The 19,551-nt window shown below is 43.4% G+C and overlaps 2 protein-coding genes across 6 annotated transcripts in view; one reads left to right on the top strand and one right to left on the bottom strand.

Moving 5' to 3' along the window:
• The window catches only part of angptl2b (angiopoietin-like 2b), a 48,728-nt gene extending 30,861 nt beyond the window's left edge, over positions 1–17,867 (top strand). The window contains exons 3-5 of the mRNA XM_073052639.1: positions 7,925–8,118; positions 12,017–12,287; positions 15,712–17,867. Of these exons, the coding sequence (XP_072908740.1) occupies positions 7,925–8,118; positions 12,017–12,287; positions 15,712–15,911 (665 nt within the window). The 3' untranslated portion in view covers positions 15,912–17,867. The remainder of the gene's footprint in view (positions 1–7,924; positions 8,119–12,016; positions 12,288–15,711) is intronic.
• Positions 1–19,551, bottom strand: part of ralgps1 (Ral GEF with PH domain and SH3 binding motif 1) — a 726,899-nt gene that overhangs the window by 367,321 nt on the left and 340,027 nt on the right. The window lies entirely within an intron of this gene.

Genomic DNA, 19,551 nt, shown 5'->3' with positions numbered 1-19,551 from the left:
TTAGTCAGTCTTTGTTTGTACATAGTTTTCTATATAAATTCTACTGTATTTATTTATTTTTCCTGTAAATGCCTGCAGGAAAATGAATCTCAGGGTAGCAAATAGTAACATTTACCTACTTTGATCATAAAATTACTTTGAACTTCACCTGGACCAAAACGTTGACTCTCCATTTCCGTCCACAAGTGCTGCTTGACATTTATTTCCTTCAGCATCTCATTTGTGCCACTTCATAAGTGCTAACTTGTTTTGGGTTTTGTTGAGAAGCGATTCAGAAATTAACTGTTTCATAAGTCCATAACTTATAGGATCAGATTTAGGCCGTTCGGCCCATCGAGTCTGCTCCGCCATTTCATCGTGGCTGATCCATTTTCCCTCTCAGCCCCAATCTCCTGCCTTCTCCCCGTATCCCTTCATGCCCTGATTAATCAAGAATCTATCACCCAATGACGTTGCCTCCACATCCAACTTTGGTAATAAATTCCACAGTTCCACCACTTTCTGGCTAAAGTAATTATCCCCATCTTAAAAGGACACTCCACTCCTCTGAAGCTGTGCCCTCTGGTCTTAGATTTGTGGCTAAGCAGCGGAACAGTGTGAAGATCATTATTCACAAATGATGGCTGAGGGGAAATTAAATAGCCTTGGTAATTTTATTTGATTTTGTGTTGACCACTCTATCAAACATTTAGCTCATTCAAAGCTCCTATAACATCTCTCACTTTAAAATAACTATGCTGTGAAGGAGCATTTCCGAGTGTTTGGCAGAATGACTGTTTACCACAGAACAGCTGGGCAGTAAAGAGGAGCAGATTCTGACATCCTGAGACCACGCACTATGAGATCTCACGAGTGGAGCGACAAGGACTTTACAAGAGCAGACACCAATCATTTGCTTTTGGAAACCAGAATAGTCTTTTGTAAAAAACAAAGTTCTGAAAGCCATCTGGTGCTATTGTAAGAGCTGAGATTAGGGAAGGAAACTGTTCAGCATTCCTAGGGAAACTGTTCACTGGTATTTAGTCCAGATCGACAGCTGACTTGAATTATATTGCAGCAGACCCGCTATTACAATCCTGATTAAATCAGTAAAAGTAGCAGCGTTTCCAGCTGCTGTTCTGAGATGCTTTGAACGCATGTTATACATGGAGAGGAATCAAAGAACGATAATATGTGTGGGATTATTCTAAATAGTGCATTTTTTTTTGCTACTGGCAGTCTCGTGCATCCTTGCATGTCATTAATGTTTGAAGGTGCTGCAGATCACTTCACCTCTGTCCTTGAGTGGACATCGACATAAATGGTATTCCACAGATAAAAATCACAACACAATAGTGTAGCGGTTAGCGTAACACTATTACAGCACCAGCGACCCGGGTTCAGTTTCCACTGCTGTCTGTAACGAGTTTATACCTTTTCTCTGTGACTAAGTAGATTTTCTCCAGGTGCTCCAGACTTCAGGCCTCTGCACCTCCTGCTGGTTGGGAGCTGTGAGAAGGTAGCATGGTGAGGATCTCTGATGACAGATGTTGCCTTCCTGAGGCAGTACCTCATGTAGATACCACCAGTGGTGGAAAGACCACTCAGCCCATCATGTACTGGGCTGAGACCAGAGGGATTATTGATGTTTTTGTACTTCTGATTCCTAGGTTTAATTTTTAATTAATGAAAATAAATGCATTTGTCAGAACATGTTTGGAACATTACGAGGGGTGATTGATATGTTTGTGGCCTAAGGTAGAAGGAGTCAATTTTAGAAAACCTGGCACATTTATTTTTCAACATAGTCCCTTCCTACATTTACACACTCAGTCCAGCGGTCGTGGAGCATACGGATCTTGGACGTCCAGAAAGTGTCCACGGCAGGGGTGATTGATAAGTTTGTGGCCTAAGGTAGAAGGAGATGAGTTATACAGCTCTCGTTACGTGCACATGCAGTTCAACTCTTTGAGTGATTATGCAGAAAGTTTCAAGTAATAACCCATCAGGGTGATTGATAAATATGTGGCCTTAAGTAGAAGGAGATGAGTTATTAACTTGAAACTTTCTGCATAATCACTCAAAGAGTTGACCTGCATGTGCGTGTAACTCATCTCCTTCTACTTTAGGCCACAAACTTATCAATCACCCCTGCCGTGGACACTTTCTGGACGTCCAAGATCCGTATGCTTCATGACCGCTGGACTGAGTGTGTAAATGTTGGAGGGGACTATGTTGAAAAATAAATGTGGTAGGTTTTCTAAAATTGACTCCCTCTACCTTGGGCCACAAACTTATCAGTCACCCCTCGTATGGGCAATGTTTGGCTCTGCATCTAAGGAAAGATGTGCTGGCCCAGAGGGGGTTCACCAAAATTATCTTGGGAATGAAAGACTTATTGAAAGAGGAATTTGATTGCTCTGAGCCTATACTTGATGGACTGAAAAAGGATGAAGGGGAAGTCACTGAAATCTAAAGGCCTGGATAGAGTAGACATGGAGAGGATATTTCCATTAGTAAGAGAACCTAGGGTTTGAGGGCATCCTCAAATAAAGGGACATCCCTCTATTGTCAAAATGTATCCATGGCCTCCTCTATTGTCAAAATGAATCCAAACTCAGGTTGGAGGAACAACACCTTATATACCTGCTGGGTAGCCTCCAACCTGATGGCATGAACATTGACTTCTCTAACTTCCGTTAATGCCCCTCCTCCCCTTCTTACCCCATCCCTGACATATTTAGTTTTTTGCCTGTTCTCCATCTCCCACTGGTGCTCCCCCCCCGCTCCTTTCTTTCTCCTGAGGCCTCCCGTCCCATGATCCTTTCCCTTCTCCAGCTCTGTATCACTTTTGCCAATCACCTTTCCAGCTCTTAGCTTCATCCCACCCCCTCCGGTCTACTCCTATCATTTTGCATTTCCCCCTCCCCCCTCTACTTTCAAATCTCTTACTATCTTTCCTTTCGGTTAGTCCTGACGAAGGGTCTCGAACCGAAACGTCGACATCGCTTTTCCCTATAGATGCTGCCTAGCCTGCTGTGTTCTACCAGCATTTTGTGTGTGTTGTTGTTTGAATTTCCAGCATCTGCAGATTTCCTCGTGTTTGACATCCCTTTAAAACTGAGATTAATCCCTTCAGCCAGAGGGCGGTGTATCTGTGGAACTGGTTGCCAGGGTTGGGTGTGAAGGCCACATGACAGGTTATATTTAAGGCAGAGCCTGATGGACTTTTGATTGGTGGGGTGGAGGGGGTGTTGAGGGTTATCAGGTGCAGGTGGCAGAATAGGGTTGAGGAAAGGAAACACCCTGATTGAATGGAGAAGCAGCCTCAGTGGTCAAATTCTGCTCCAATCGATTATGGTCTGATGGAAATTCATTTTCCCTCCAGTCACCCTTTAGCGATTTGATCTCATGGAAGTCCATGCTCCCTGGTTAAACTGGTCTCAGAATAACTGCCCATCTACTCTAAGCAACTCAAGCCACTAGCAAGGACTTTCCCATTTCCCCACAGTGAGCCTGGCTGCTCAGCCTCATTACATTTACGAGTGTTGAATCATGTAGGTTTAACTGGCAAGAGAATACCTTCTCTACAAAATAGAAGTTCTGCATATGAAAACTTAGTACAGTATTTTTAACTGAAAGCCACTCTGTCTACCAGAAACTGGGAGCAATTTCAAGCAGCCCCAGGGGATTAATGCAAAGCTGCCCATGTGGCACATCCAGCCTTTGACTCGACTCATCTCGCCTGTGCCGGTTTGGTTTCAACAGGATTTGAAACCCACACTTTCCACCGAGGACATTGTGGCCGACATTTGGTGGTAGGGAGAAGGGATGAGTGAGAGACAGAGGCAAGCAGATAAAGACAGACAGACTGACAGAGACTGAGAGAGATAGATAGAAACATAGAGAGAGAGAGAGAGAGAGAGAGAGAGAGAGAGAGAGAGTGAGTGAGTGAGTGAGAGGCTGACAGAGACAAAGACAGACCAACAGAGTCTGAGAGAGACAGAGACATACAGAAAGACACAGAGACAGAGAGTCAAATGCAGATAGACTGGCAGACAGAGAAAGAGAGAGACAAAGACAAACAGAGACATAAAGAGATAGTCACAGAGAGAGAGAGACAGACAGACAGACAGTCAGAGAGGGAAAGAGAGACAGACAGAGGATGGAAGTTCACAACAATGAATAAACATCTCATGAACTCTGGTGCCCTGTAAACATATTAACTATATATTAACTGCCTCCATGAAGCTTAATGTCTGATACTTTTAATCAAGGGTGCAAGAGCTGTCAGGATGCCAAGAATCAGGAATGGAGCCCAAAAACATTTGATTCCATTCAACAGTTGAGGTCAGTGAGCAACGTTCCTGCCACTGTGCTTGGCCACACAAAGTCAGTTTCGCTACTGCAAGGTGTGGGCTGGAATGAGTGACCATGAATGAATTACTTTGATACCGGTACTGCCTCAGTCTGCGTTGCCGGAGAGCTGGCACTACAACTACACACCGTTAGTTCTGCTAAATTTGGATCGCTTGATTTCGATTATTCAGGAAAGAAAATCTGGATTTGCAAGCCCACTACCAAGAGGGAGGAGTTATAAAAAGGGGAACTGGGCCTAACTCACAGGCATGATCCCCCTGAATTCTGAGTAAAGCTCCTTTCCTGTAACTCAGTTCACTAAGCAACACAGACAAGTTCTAGAGGCAAAGTAAGATTTGAATCACCCGATGTAACATTCACAAGGCTACTACCCGGACTGGAGGATGTGAGTTACAAGCAGTGACTGGACAGGCTGGGTCTCATTCCCCTGGAGTGTAAGTGACTGAGGAGAGTCCGTATAGAGCAAAATTAGTGGGAAATTAAAGGACTGGAAAGATTTTAAAAATCAACAGAAGGCAACTGAAGGCAGAATACGAAAGGAAGTTAGCTAATAATATTAAAGAGGATACCAAAAATTTCTTCAGATACGTAAAGTGTAAAAGAGAGGTGAGTGTAGATATTGGACCACTGGAAAATTATGCTGGAGAGGTAGTAATGGGGGACTATGAAATGGCGATGAATGGAATAAGTATTTTGCGTCAGTCTTCACTGTGGAAGACACGAGCAGTATGGTGGAAGTTCCAGGTGTCGTGAGCATGAAGTGTGTGAAGTTACCATAACTGGAGAGAAGGTTCTTGGGAAGCTGAACGGTCTGAAGATAAATAAGTCACCTGGACCAGATGATGTACACCCCAGGGTTCTGAAAGAGGTGGCCGATGAGATTGTGGAGGCGTCGGGCGTGATCTTTCAAGAACCACTCAGTTCTGGAAGACTGGAAAATTGCAAATGTCACTCCACTCTTCAAGAAGGGAGACAGGCAGAAGAAAGGAAACTATAGGCCAGATAGTCTACCTCTGTGGTTGGGAAGATGTAGGTGTTCATTATTAAGAATGAGAACTCAGGGTACTTGGGCTGCAGTCCGCAAGGGAAAATCCTGCCTGACAAACCTGTTGGAATTCTTTGAAGAAATAACAAGTAGGATAGACAAAGGAGAATTAGTTGATGTTGTGCACTTGGATTTTCAGAAGCCCTCTGACAAGCTGCCACACATGAGGCTGCTTAACAAGCTACAAGTCTGTGGTATTACAGGAAAGATTCGAGTATGGATAAAGCAGTAACTGATTGGCAGGAGGCAAAGAGTGGGAATAAAGGGGGCCTTTTCTGGTTGGCTGCCAGTGACTAGTGGTGTTCCTCAGGGGTCTGTGTTGGGACCAATTCTTTTTACGTTATATGTTGATGATTTGGATGATGGAATTGATGGCTTTGTTGCAAAGTTTGCATATGATACGAAGATAGGTGGCGGGGTAGTTAGCTTTGAGGAAGTAGAAAGGCTACAGAAATTAAAGGGTTGACTATTTTCTAAATGGAGAGAAAATACAAAAAACTGAGGTGCAAAGGGACCCGGGAGTCCCTGTGCAAGATTCCCTAAAGGTTAAGTCTGTGGTGAGAAAGGCAAATGCCATGTTAGCATTCAATTCAAGAGGACCAGAATACAAGAGCAGGGATGTAATGTTGAGAGTTTATAAAGTACTGGTGAGGCCTCACTTGGAGTATTGTGAACAGTTCTGGGCCCCTTATCTTAGAAAGGATGTGCTGAAACTGGAGAGGGTTCAAAGGAGGTTCACATAAATGATTCCAGGACTGAATGGTTTGTCATATGAAAGGAGTGTTTTTCAGGGCTCTGGGCCTGTATTCACCGGAATTCAGAAGAATGAGGGGGTGACCTAATTGAAACCTATTGAATGGTGAAAGGCCTTGATAGAGTGGATGTGGAGAGGATGTTTCTTATGACAGGAGAGTCCAAGACCAGAGGACACAGTCTCAGAATAGTGGGATGTCTTTTTAGAACAGAGATGAGGAGGAATTTTTTTAGCCAGAGTGTGGTGAATCTGTGGAATTCTTTGCACAGACAGCTGTGGAGGCCAAGTCTTTATATTTAAGGCAGAGTTTGATAGATTCTTGATTGGTCAGGGCATGAAGAGATAGAGGGAGAAGGCAGGAGACTGAGGCTGAGAGGAAAATTGGATCAGCATGATGAAATGGCAGAGCAGACTCGATGGGCCAAGTGGCCTAATTCTGCTCCTATATCTTATTAGAATGAAAAAGGAAGGCCAGAATAAGGTGGGTGGTTGGGAAGGAGTACAAGCTGACAGGTAATAGGTAAAATCAGGTCGAGGGGAAAGGTAGGTGAGGGAAATGAAGAGAGGAATAAGTGGACTTCTTGATGAAGTCTAATCCTGATGAAGGGTCTCGGCCTGAATCATCAACTGTTCATTTCCTTCCATAGAGATGCTTCCTGACCTATTGAGTTCCCACCAGCATTATGCAGGTGTGTTCCAACACATGCAGAATTTCTTGTGTCTCTGAAACTAGGGGACATTGCGAGAAGGGAAGAATTTAAATGGGACCTGAGGGGCAAGGTTTTTATCCCACACGGAGATGGTGTGTATTTGGAACGGGCTACCAGAAGACATATGGTAGAGACTGATGCGATTAACAATGCTTAAAAGACATTTAGATCGGTTAATGGATAGGAAGGAATTGGGGTGAGAGGGCTGAGCTCAGGTAGACAATCTGGTCAGCATGGACGAGTTGGACCAAAGGGCCTTTCTTCTGTGCTGTACCCTACCTACACCATGCGTCAGAGTGCTCTGGCTACAGGAGAATCGTCAGAATATATTCTCAGCAAGGGTTGTAATCTGTGTGTGATCAAATTAGCAAAGTGACCATTAGGAGAACATAATTAAAATGGGACTGTAGGAAATTAGAACAACGATGTTGAGGAATTTCTTTAGTCAGAGGGTGGTGAAACTGTGGAATTCATTACCACAGACAGCTGTGGAGGCCAAGTCATTGGGTATATTTAAAGTGGAGGCTGATAGCTTCTTGATTCAAAGATTCAAAGTACATTTATTATCGAAGTATGTATGCAGTATACAACCCTGAGTAAGGGACCCAAGTGTTACAGGGAGAAGGCCGGAGAATGACTCAATTTAGTTTGGAATATTGTTGATCACTTAAATAGTTTACACGATTAGTGTTTTTTTTTCTTTCTCTTGCGCATTGGGTGTTGGTCTTTTATTTTTTTGTCTCCTTAATCGGGTTCTTTCGGGTTTCTTACTTTGTAGCTACCTGTAAGCAAATATACCTCAAGGCTCCTTGTGGTCTATAATTAAAGCAGAGGTTGACAGGTTCATGATTAGTAAAGGGTGTCAGAGTATACCGGAGGAAGGTAGGGAGAATGGGGCTGAGGGATAATAAATCAGCCACAATCGAATAATAGAGACGATTTAATGGGCTGATTCTGCTCCTATTGGGCACTGCAAGTACGGACTGCACTGGCAAGTGGCAAATGCTCTATTATCTCTGTAAAAATTTAACGTGCCTTGTGCTCCTTGTTCTCCAGGACCGTGGAAGGATTGTATGGATGCAGCAGAGGCTGGCAGCAAAATCAGTGGAATATACTTGCTGAAACCCGAGAACAAAAACCGTCTCATGCAGGTCTGGTGCGACCAAACCCATGACCCCGGCGGCTGGACCGTCATTCAAAGGCGCCTGGATGGCTCGGTCAACTTCTTCCGCAACTGGGAGACCTACAAGGTCAGCCAGCTCGTGTCGCGCCACCGTACTGCTGCCTTTGGTAAAAGATCGAGGACAGGCTATTCATCTTGAGGGGCAAGAAATAGGTGGAGGGGTTTATAGAACGGGATGAGGTAGGGGGAGAGCATGCTCTCGGGGAGCAGAAATATGACGATGGTCCCAATATGGGCTGCAAAAAACCCATAGTTATGGAAATCAGCCATCCTGATGTTCAAGGTTCAAGGTTGATATCTTAGTTAGTACATTGCTGTTACATTGCCAGCAATCTGGGTTCAATTCCCACTGCTGCCTATAAGGAGTATGTATGATCTGTCCAGCTTCCTCCCACTTCCCAAGCATGTACGGGTCAGTAGGTTAATTGGTCATATGGGTGAAGTTGGGCAGTGTAGGTTCATTGGGCCAGTACAGCCTGTCATCCTGCACCTCTAAATAAAAACCATCTTCATTCTACAGAAAGAAAGAAACATTAGCACCCTAATCCAATGGGTAGACTAGCCAGTTGGGATTTCATCAATCAAGGTGCTGTACTCTAAGGGGCACCAGTGGAAAAGTACAAAATTGTGGCTCAACAGAAGGATTTGAAAATTACAGAGAGTGTAGAGAGGCCAAGTATTCAGGGCTGAGAGACAGGGAGGTTTTGGTATTATGACATCAAAAGGAATTTCCCATGGAGCTCTATAAAAGTTGGTTTGGGAATAAAGGGATGGGATGGTTTCCTGCTGTATTTTGTGATTCTATTTAACAGTTACTTATACCAAACAGGAGATCAGGCTTGAAGCCAAAGATCAGATCAGCAATGAACCAACACACTTTAGGATCATTTGAGGGGAGTCTACACAATTTCAGGATGAACTCAAGCCTGCAAATTTCTCTCTAACACAAGTTCTTATCACACCATTATTTATTGTGTTTCCGATTTAGCATGGGCTTAAATTAAAGGAATTAATCTTTTGCTTCGTGCACAGTGGAAAAATGCCATGGCACTTGGCTCACGAGCCTGCAATTCACCCTTTAACTTCCACAGCACACAAATCTAATTTGTGGAATCACTCCTGGTAGCTACATTCTGGAGTCCAGATATCATTGTGGTCCATCTGGTCAACAGTCCCACCAAGATCAACACACTGCTCACACAAATTATTGAAGGATCTCCCCTACTCCCAGCCCAAGGGCTACACTGTAAACACCACAAATGACTTGAGGTATCAAAGTTCAAAGTACATTTATTATTAGAGTACGTATATGTCAATTATATACTACCCCAAAATTTATTTTCTAGTGAGCATTCACAGTAGAACCAAGAAATACAATAGAATCAATGAAAAACTTCTCACAAAGTACCAAACAATGAATTGTGTAAAAGAAGACAACTGTGCAAATGTGAAAAATAATAATATATAAATAATACTGAGAACATGAGTTTTACAGTCCTTGAAAATGGGCTCACAGGTTGTGCTCAGAGATCAGTTCAGTGTTGATGAGTGAAGTTATCCCGTGCTAAGGAGCCAGATGGTTATAGGGTGATAACTGTTCCTGAACCTGCTGGAGTGGGACCTAAGGATCCTGTACCTCCTTCCCAAAGGCAACCATCGTGCCACCATGAGCCATTATGGCCAGTCTCCTCGTGCTGAAGCTTACCAATCATCTCCTGAATAAATCTGTTTTTATTTCTCCATTATCCACAGAAAAGACCTGATCAAATCGTGCGAATAGGTTCTCACTAGTTGGTCTTTTTACCTGCCCCAGCTTCTCTCTTGACCAGGCAGGGCTGGTCCCAAGCTCCCCTCCAATTCTCATACCAATATGACTTGGAAATACAATGCACAGACTGGTTGAGTCCGGTTGCTGGTTTAGTTGGTGGTAAGGAAGGCAAACACAATGTCAGTATTCATTTTGAGAGCACTAGAATATAAAAGCGAAGATATAATGCTGAAGCTTTATGACACATTTCAGACCACACTTGGTAGTATTGTGAGCAGTTTGGGCCCTTATCTAAGAAAGAATGTGCTGGCACTGGAGAGGGTCCAGAGGAGGTTCACAAGAATGATTCTGGAAACAGAAGGGTTAACATTTGATGGCTTGGGGTCTGTATTCGCTGGAGTTTGATAGGTTCTTGATTAGTAAGGGTGTCAGAGGTTACGGGCAGTAGGCAGGAGAATGGGGTTGAGAGGGATAACAAATCAGCCATGATGGAACGGCAGAGCAGACTCAATTAGCCGAGTGGCTAAGTCAGCTCTTATGTGGCATGGTGTTAGAGACTTACCCTATTGGCATTGTAAGGTCATTCACCAGGAGGACTGCAGTGCTCCGAGTGGGATTCAGCAGGGCCATGAGGACTAGGCAAGAAATGCTGACCTTGTTGGTTGATCCCCAGAATCCGGAAATGATTAATTTTGAACGATATTCTGCACACTCTGCTTATTCAAAACAAACTTTGTAAATCCAACATCACTTTACCATAGAGTCAAGGACACTACGGCACTGAAACAAACCTTCTGGCCCATCTAGACCTTGCTGAACTGTTATTCTGCCTAGAAACATCGATCCACACTTGGACTTGGACTATACATAGAAACATAGAAAATAGGTGCAGGAGTAGGCCATTCGGCCCTTCGAGCCTGCACCGCCATTCAGTATGATCATGGCTGATCATCCAACTCAGAACCCTGTACCTGCTTTCTCTCCATACCCCCTGATCCCTTTAGCCACAAGGGCCATATCTAACTTCCTCTTAAATATAGCCAATGAACCGGCCTCAACTGTTTCCTGTGGCAGAGAATTCCACGGATTCACCACTCTCTGTGTGAAGAAGATTTTTCCTCATCTCGGTCCTAAAAGACTTCCCCTTTATCCTTAAACTGTGGCCCCTCGTTCTGGACTTCCCCAACATCAGAAACAATCTTCCTGCATCTAGCCTGTCCAATCCCTTTAGAATTTTATACGTTTCAATAAGATCCCCCCTCAATCTTCTAAACCCTCCTATCCACGTACTTCTCCAAGTTTCTCTTAAACCTTGAAATCAAACCTGCATCTGCCAATTCTACTGGCAGCTCGTTCCACACTCGCATCAACCTCTGAGTGAAGAAGTTCCACCTCAGGTTCCCTCCCTGTAAGCCTATGGCATCTACTTCCTAGTCTCCTCAACCTCAATAAGAATATCCTGTTTGCATTTACCATACCAAACACAACACTGATGTTGTTAAACTAAATGTATTCATCCTGAAAGATTTCATTAATTTTTCTTGTGATGTATTCATAGAATATAAAAAGGCCGTACAATAAATGAGTAGAGAGAAGGAGTTAGTGAGCAACTGTCCTGACTCAATTCAAATAAGAGAGAGCAGGCGTATCTAAGACCATAAGGTATAGGAACAAAATTAGGCCATTTGGCCCATCGATTCTGCTCCACCATTTCATCATGGCTGATCCATGTTCCCTCTCAGCCCCAATCTCCATCCTTCTCCCCACATCCCTTCATGCCCTGAACAATCAAGAAACTGTTAACCTCTGCCTTAAATATACCCAATGACTTGACCTCCACAGCCACCTGTGGCAACAAATTCCACAGACTCACCACTCTCTGGCTAAAGAAATTCTTCCTCATATAATCTCATGTAAGAATGAGATTAACTCCCTGCCAGAATCCTGCAGATGATACAGGGTTGTAAAATATAGTGTGACGTCGTCTCAAAAACCTCATTGGAACATAACTGAAATGACTTAAAAGCAGTCGGGTCTGCTATCTTATTAAGTGGCTGATTCTTGCAATGGAATATAAAAGGTTTGTCTTCCGTTATTTGTTTACAGCCTTCCCCAGGGGAAAATTATTCATAAGCATCTAGTGGTAAGTTGAACTTGTGTTATATGAGTTTCATGTTTTTCCAATGCTTTATCACAGCAAGGGTTTGGAAACATCGATGGCGAGTATTGGCTGGGTCTGGAAAACATCTACTGGCTAACAAACCAAGGAAATTACAAGCTGCTTATCACCATGGAGGACTGGCAAGGCCGCAAGGTATTTGCAGAATACGCCAGCTTCAGGCTGGAGCCAGAGTCTGACAACTACAAGCTTCGGGTGGGCCGTTACCATGGCAATGCTGGAGATTCCTTCACCTGGCACAACGGAAAACAGTTCACTACACTGGACCGGGACCGCGATGCCTACACAGGTAAAGGCAGAGCCATAGCCGTGGCCAAAAGTCACTGCGGTAACTCAGTTCTCTCCCCTAGTTCAGAAGGGTAAGCCCCTCTCTGGAGACTGGCACAGAAATTAAAGCCCAGCACCACTTAACCAAAACCATAGGTCATAGTTAAAAGGTGAAATATTTAAGGGGGAACTTCTTCACTTAGAGGGTGGTGAAAATGTGGAGCGAGCTGGCAGTAGATGTGGATCCGAGTGTAATTTCAACACTCAAGAGAAATTTAGATAGGTACATGGACGGGAGGGGCATGGGCAGTTATAGTTGATGAGACTAGGCAGAATAACAGTTCGTCATAGAGTAGATGGGCTGAAGGGCCTGTTCCTTTGCTGCAGTCCTCTATGACTCTACAACCTAACCTCATATACCTTTGAATAACAAAATCCTCATTCTCAGGTTGAACACTAAAACTGATCTGGTGCTAACTGTCACTAGCAGGGGAAAGTTCTAAACTTTGAGCATCATTATACATACAGAAGTGTTTCCAATTTTCGCTGCTGAGAGGTCTGGCTCTAATCTGCAGACTCTGTACACAGTCCAACCAGTGGGAGATCCATCATATGAAAAATCTCAGCCAATTCACCGTTACGCTCACACAAATCTATCTTGTGGAATCGCTCCTGGTAACGACCTCCTGGATATCCAGATATCACTATGGTAATTCTGTTCAGCATTCCCACCAAGCCCAATGCATCTTTCACATTCTCAGCCAAGCTGCTCACGGTAATCTGGGTTTGATTTAACCCAGACTTTGCAGTGCTATGAAATCTGCAGGAATTTTATATCTAGAGCACTTGATGGTATTCAAGTTCGAAAAGCCAACAATTCCACCTTAATCCCTCTCACTTTCAATACCATCTAGGACACCGTAATGTTGGATGAAAATTGGACCACTGGGTCTCCTTGTTCCAACACTGCTTCCAACTTCTCACCATCATTAAAGTTTGCTACCTTCACAGACCAAAATTCATGCCAACTCTGAAATCCGTTATTTATTTACTTATTGGGATGCAGTACGGAATAGGCCCTTCCAGCCCTTTGAGCTGCAATGCCCAGCAACCCCCAGTTTAATCCCAGCATAAACACAGGTCAATTTACAATGACCAATTAACCTACTAACTGATACATCTTTGGACTGTGGGAGGAAACTGGAGCACCCGGACAAACTCATGTGGCACAAACGCCTCACAGGCAGCAGCGGGAATTGAACCCCGGTCACTGGCACTGTAAAGCGTTGTGCTAAACACTGTGTTGCCATGGCGCCCCGGTTTGCCACGGATCTGACCACTTTGTATTCTCATGTCAGCCTCCTTACACTGGCTGCCTATGTTTATATGACTAGCACAAGTCCTCCACTACAGCACGACCCTAAACCCTAATACAATTTAGCAAGATCTATCACTGACTCCAGGGAAACAATACGTCTTCTACCCTGAAAAGTAACAACTTAACACACACAAAATGCTGGAGGAACTCAGCAGGTCAGGCAGCGTCTGTGGAAGTGAATGGACAGTCGAAGTTTCAGGCCGAGACCCTTCTTCATGACTGGGAATGAAGGGGAAAATTCCAGAAGAGAAAGGAATCTGATCGGAGAGGAGAGTGGACCATAGGGAAAAGAGAGGGAGAAGGGGATCTGGGGGGAGAAATAGCCAGATGAGAAGAGGTAAGAGGTCAGAGTGGGGAGAATTGGGGGGGGGGGGGGGTGGATTTTGTTCACCAGAAATTCATAGCATCAGATTGGAGGCTACCCAGGTGGAGCATGTGTGGCTCCTCCACTCTGAGGGTGGCCTCATCTTGGCACGAGATCGACACGTTGGAACAGGAATTAAAATGTTCAGCCTCCGGGAAGTCCCGCTTGTGGCAGGTGGAGGCGGAGATGCTCGAGAGTATTTTTTTTTAAACGGAACAGAAATATTTAAGGCATACACAATTGTTTACTTCCTGGAAACATTCTACACATTGAAGCACAAGATTATGAGTGGACCTGACAGGGTGGATACTGTGGGGGATGTTTCTGATAGGTAAGCAGAAAGCTTATCTATCTCTGCGTCAAAATGTCAGTTTAAGAGATGATCTGCTTAAAGACATGCAGAAGTTTATTTTTTTCTCTTCAGAGGGTCATCAAAATTCTTCCCATGTAAGTCCATTCAATGACTCTGATAAAATACTAATATAGCATTGACTACTGGTCACCCCATTACAGGAAGAATTTCAAGGGGTTATAGGAGAGGTTTACCAGGATACTGTCTGGATTAGAGTTATTCTATAAGGCAGGGGTTTCCAACATGGGGTTCACGGACCCCTTGCTTAATGGTCTTGGACAGTGGCATAAGAAAGGTTGGGAACCCCTGCTCTAAGGAGAGATCAGACAAACTTCATTATAGTCTCTGCAGAGGTAAAGGCAGAGGGAAGCCCTGATAGAAATTCATAAGATTACAAGAGACACAGATAATGTAGACAGCTGGTATCCTTTACCCCAGTGTTACAAAGTCTAAATCAAGGGAGTATGCATTTAAGGTGAGACCAGGTAACTTCAAAGGAGATGTGTAGGATACATATTTTTTTTAAACACAGAACATGGGTGCCTGGAATATGCTGCCAGAATTGGTGGTGGAGGCAGATACAATAAAAGATTTTAAGAGGCTCTTATATAAAGCACATGAATGTGAGAGAGTCAAGGGATAAGGACATTTAGACAGTAAATTACTAGTTTAATTAGTTCACAGCACAACATAGTGACCCACGTTCCTGAGCTTCACTGCTAGACCATAAGACCTAGGTACAGACTTAGGCCATTCAGCCCATTGTGTATCTCCACCATTCTATCATGGCTAATTTATTATCCCTCTCTGTCCCATTCTCCCTATAACCTTTGACACCCTTACCAAATAAGAGCCTATCAACATCCGCTTTAATTATACCCAATGACTTGGCCTCCACAGCCATATGTGGCAAAGAATTGCACAGATTTGCCACCCTCTGACTAAAGGAATTCTTCATTGACTCTATTCTGAAGGGACATCCTTGTATTCTGAGGCTATGCCCACTGGTCCTAGACTCCCGCACTATAGGAAACATCCCCTCCATTTCCACTCCATCTAGGCCTTTCAATATTCGACAGGTTATTAAATTAGATCCACCCTCATTCTTCTAACCTCCATCAAGTACAGGCCCAGAGCCATCATAATCTCCCCAGACATTAACCCTTTCATTCCTGGGATCTTTTTCTATAACTCTGCTTTTAGGGCCAATTCAGATGGAGTGAATTGTCGGAAGTGAAGGTAGGAAAGAGTGGAGTTGAGTTCAGGATATGAATGAATGGTAGAAGAGACTTCACAGCCAAGTCCTGTTCCTACTTCGGATGTTATCATAATGCAACACATTGTCTTTGCAGGGAACTGTGCGCACTACCAGAAAGGTGGCTGGTGGTACAATGCCTGTGCCCATTCAAATCTGAATGGCGTCTGGTACCGTGGAGGACATTATCGCAGCAAGTACCAGGACGGCGTGTACTGGGCAGAATTCAGGGGAGGTGCCTACTCCCTCAAAACAGTGATCATGATGATTCGACCCAACCCCAATACTTTCCATTGAAACAAACTAGGGTCGGGTCCTCGAGCATCAGGAAGCAGAACTGACTAGTGCCCTGTATACGAAATCAGCCTTACAACAATTTATATACCAAGCTGTGCTTATTCTTCAAGACAAAAAGAATACTGTCTATGTATTTATTTCCTACAACATAAGAAGTTATGTCATGTAAGCAAACTTTTTTTTTCTACTTGCATAACAGCAATTGCTGGTAAAAATGCTGAATTCAGATATGTGCTTAAAAATCGTCTTTAAAAAAAAAAGGTACTAAAAATAAATTACTTGTGTTTGGGAGGTTATTTTTGCTAACACCAGAATGAGATACTTGTTTGGGACTGCAGTTGGCAAATTTGCGATTGGCATGCAAGAAATAAACGAGGTGCCAGTACTGATCGAGTGCAGGAGAACACCTGTTACAATGGGAGAACCATTTCATGGGAATGAAAGCTCATATTGACTGAAAGCCACCTTCCTTCAAAGTAAACTCAAGCCCTTGATCTTGTAGAATTGCGGGGTCTAAATCATGATGTAAATTTTGACGCAGGAATGGAGCTCTGATGGTTCTATGGGTACATTAATTCCTGTAGGCATTACCTCTGAGAATTTCCACAGTTAACATGTCTCCTTAGACTGTAAAATGACAGTGTGCTTCTAAATTTGTTACAGATATAACTGTTAACAAATAAAAAAATACTCAAGTCCGCCAAAGCCAATTTATCCCCAAATTTGCTCCATAATGAGATTTAGATTCAGATTTATTTATCACGTGTATATCAAAACATACAATGAAACGTGTCATTTTCATTAACAACCAACACACCTAAGGATGTGCTTGGGATAGCCCGCAAGTGTTGCCTCACATTCTGACACTAACCTAGCACACCCACGATACTCGGCAGAACAACACAGAACACAACAAGCCCCAGCTGATCTTTGCTTCTAACAGCCACTCTCAGGCATAAACCTCCAGTGTTATTATGAATGAAGAAATTATTTTATTAAGTTGAGAAATGAATCATAGATACTGATCTTTAGAACTCAATATACCAATCTTTCTACATATATTTGGAAATTCATTTTTTACCATGTAAATAATTCCCAATTGGTAAGCCTGGAAGGTTTGCCCCAGGAACATTACAGGGTACTGTTAACATTCTTTTAACAAACTATTTCAGATTATACCACAGGACAATGATGTCACGGTCTTCACATAGAGAAAAGGATTACCATTGTAAGAAATGCACTTGAATCCTGAAATTCCACGCGGGATATCAGCAAACAAATATATAATGAGCCAGATGTCCCTGTGTTATAAATGTACTGAAATTAACCCCTTTATTTTAAAGTGTGCAGGCCGTCCCTTTAAAACGGGGGTTTCCAACCTTTTTTACGCCATGGACCCCTACCATTAATCAAGGGGTCTGTAGACCCCAGGTTGGGAATGCCTGCTCCAAAATAAAGGGACAAGCATACTTCGTAAACACATTAGTCATCATGAAGGAATATTCCACCTCAAACTATCTGAACTTTTCTTTCATTTTCAGAAATATTGTTAATATTGCAGCTTAGAATCTCACTGAGAAGGGGAATTTTTTTGTGTGTTTGTGAATGTTTGTATACTAATTTTCCAACTTAAGTCCATTTACGTCGATGAATCTTACATAGGTAATAAAAGTTACAAACCCAGAGAGGTGTTTCAGTTGGTACAGAGCTAGTTAAAGCAACACACACCAAAAATAATAATTTATACAAATGCTTACGGTACATAATAAAATGTCTCGTGTGTTCTGTTGTGTACGGCTCCTGTGTGTTAGTAACTGTAACAGTTGTAAAATTCAGTTCGTGAATCCAACTTTGAGCCTTCATTGTCAAGTTTGGAGAAGCAGGTGTTATTTGTAACAGTGTTTTGACAGTTCCAGTATAACCATTAACATCTGCAATAAACTGACTTCAACCACCTTTACTAGTATGATTTGCAGTGACCCTCAGTCTATCCCTGGACGGGTGCACCAAGGTCAACATCAAATGGCAGCCTCTTGGTTTGTGTTTTACTCCTACATTGGATATGAGCATCACTGGTCAGGATGTCATCCATCTTCAGTGCATAATTAAGAGCCAGTCACATCGTACAAAGTTCAAAGTACATTTATTATTAAAGTATGTACACATTATACAACCTTGAGATTCATCTCCTTACAGGCAGCCCCAAAACAAGAAACCCAAAAGAACCTATTAAAAAGGACAAACACCCTATGTGCAGAGAGAAAGAGAGAGAGAAAAATAAACAAATCATGCGAACGATGAAAGTAGGCAAATTGCATTTAGAAGGAAAGTGAGTCCTCAGACACAAAGCCCGGCACAACCTCAGGCTCAGCCTCAGTTCGATGTTAAACCAGGAGTTTCGTTCGGGCCAAGGTGGGTAAGCATGGCACATTTCCTTGAAGTACATTAGTCAACCCAAAATGTTTTTATAACGATCCAGTAGTTTCATGGTTGTCATTGTGATTAGTAGAGTTTTATTCCACATTTTAATTATATGTATTTAAACTCAAGATTGTATTGACAGTAACAAAAAGCGCCGGAAACACTCAGTAGACTACACTGTATCTGTGGAAGAAAGAGAGCATCAATGTCTGGAATGGAACCCCTTCTGCAAACCTCAGACAAAGGTTCTCGGACCTGAAACGTTGACTCCATCTCTCTTCCCACAGATAGCCTGACCTGCTGGGTGTTTTTATTTCAGCATCCCAGCATATTGGGATACAATATACATCTCAAAATGCTTTTTCTTCGCAAACATCCATGAAAACAGAGAAGTGCCCCAAAGAATGAACAGTTAAACGTGAGAAACCCAAAGTCCCCCTCAGCTTCCCCCTACCGTGGGTAAGCAGCAGCAAGCTCACCATCACCTCCCCTCACCAGCAAAAAAAAAGCATATCGGTACCGTCACCGAGCCCAAGCGTGTGCTAAGCAATAGCAAAGTCACAGACCAAAGTTACCCCAAAGGCTTCGCATTTCCTCCAACATTCGACAAACCACAGGTTTGAGAGAGGGAGGGAGGTGTCCCCGATTTTTACAGCGAGCAGGAGACATGACAACAACCCGTTGGTTTACGATGTTAAGAGTCCGTTTCATGGCTTTTTTCGAGCTCTGTGTCCAAAGATCGCGAAGACCTTGGGTCTTCGGCTCACGGCGAAAGATTTTCCAGCCTCCCCGATAACACACGAGTCTCCTGCCATGACACTGACCCTCGATCCGCCCGTCTCCAGAGCCCTGAGATCTCAGTCTTCTGAACACGAGCGAGACTCTCAGGCCAGTGTTTTTGTTTAGGTTTAGTGATGACAACATTTATGTAGTATAGTTAATGTTACAAAAACTTCCTAGAATTATTAGTCACATCCATGCTAACCTTTTTATCCACCCACACTAATCCCACTCCAAGAGGTCCTCAAGCTTGTGGTTTGGAACCTCAATGACCCGGAGACCTATATCGGTTGGAGTCAGGGCTTGATGCTCTGGCTCTTGGTAGGGTCATGCTGCCAAACCGGTCAAAGGGTAGACGCCAGGTTAAGCATGGTCCACCAGTGCTCCAGATCCAGGGGTTCAGCTCAGGGCTAACAACGCTAACTGGTTTAACAAAACT

The sequence above is a fragment of the Hemitrygon akajei genome, chromosome 7 (genome assembly GCF_048418815.1).
Source record: "Hemitrygon akajei chromosome 7, sHemAka1.3, whole genome shotgun sequence".
NCBI classification, from domain to species: Eukaryota; Metazoa; Chordata; class Chondrichthyes; order Myliobatiformes; family Dasyatidae; genus Hemitrygon; species Hemitrygon akajei.
This window is presented reverse-complemented; position numbering and strand designations above follow the sequence as displayed.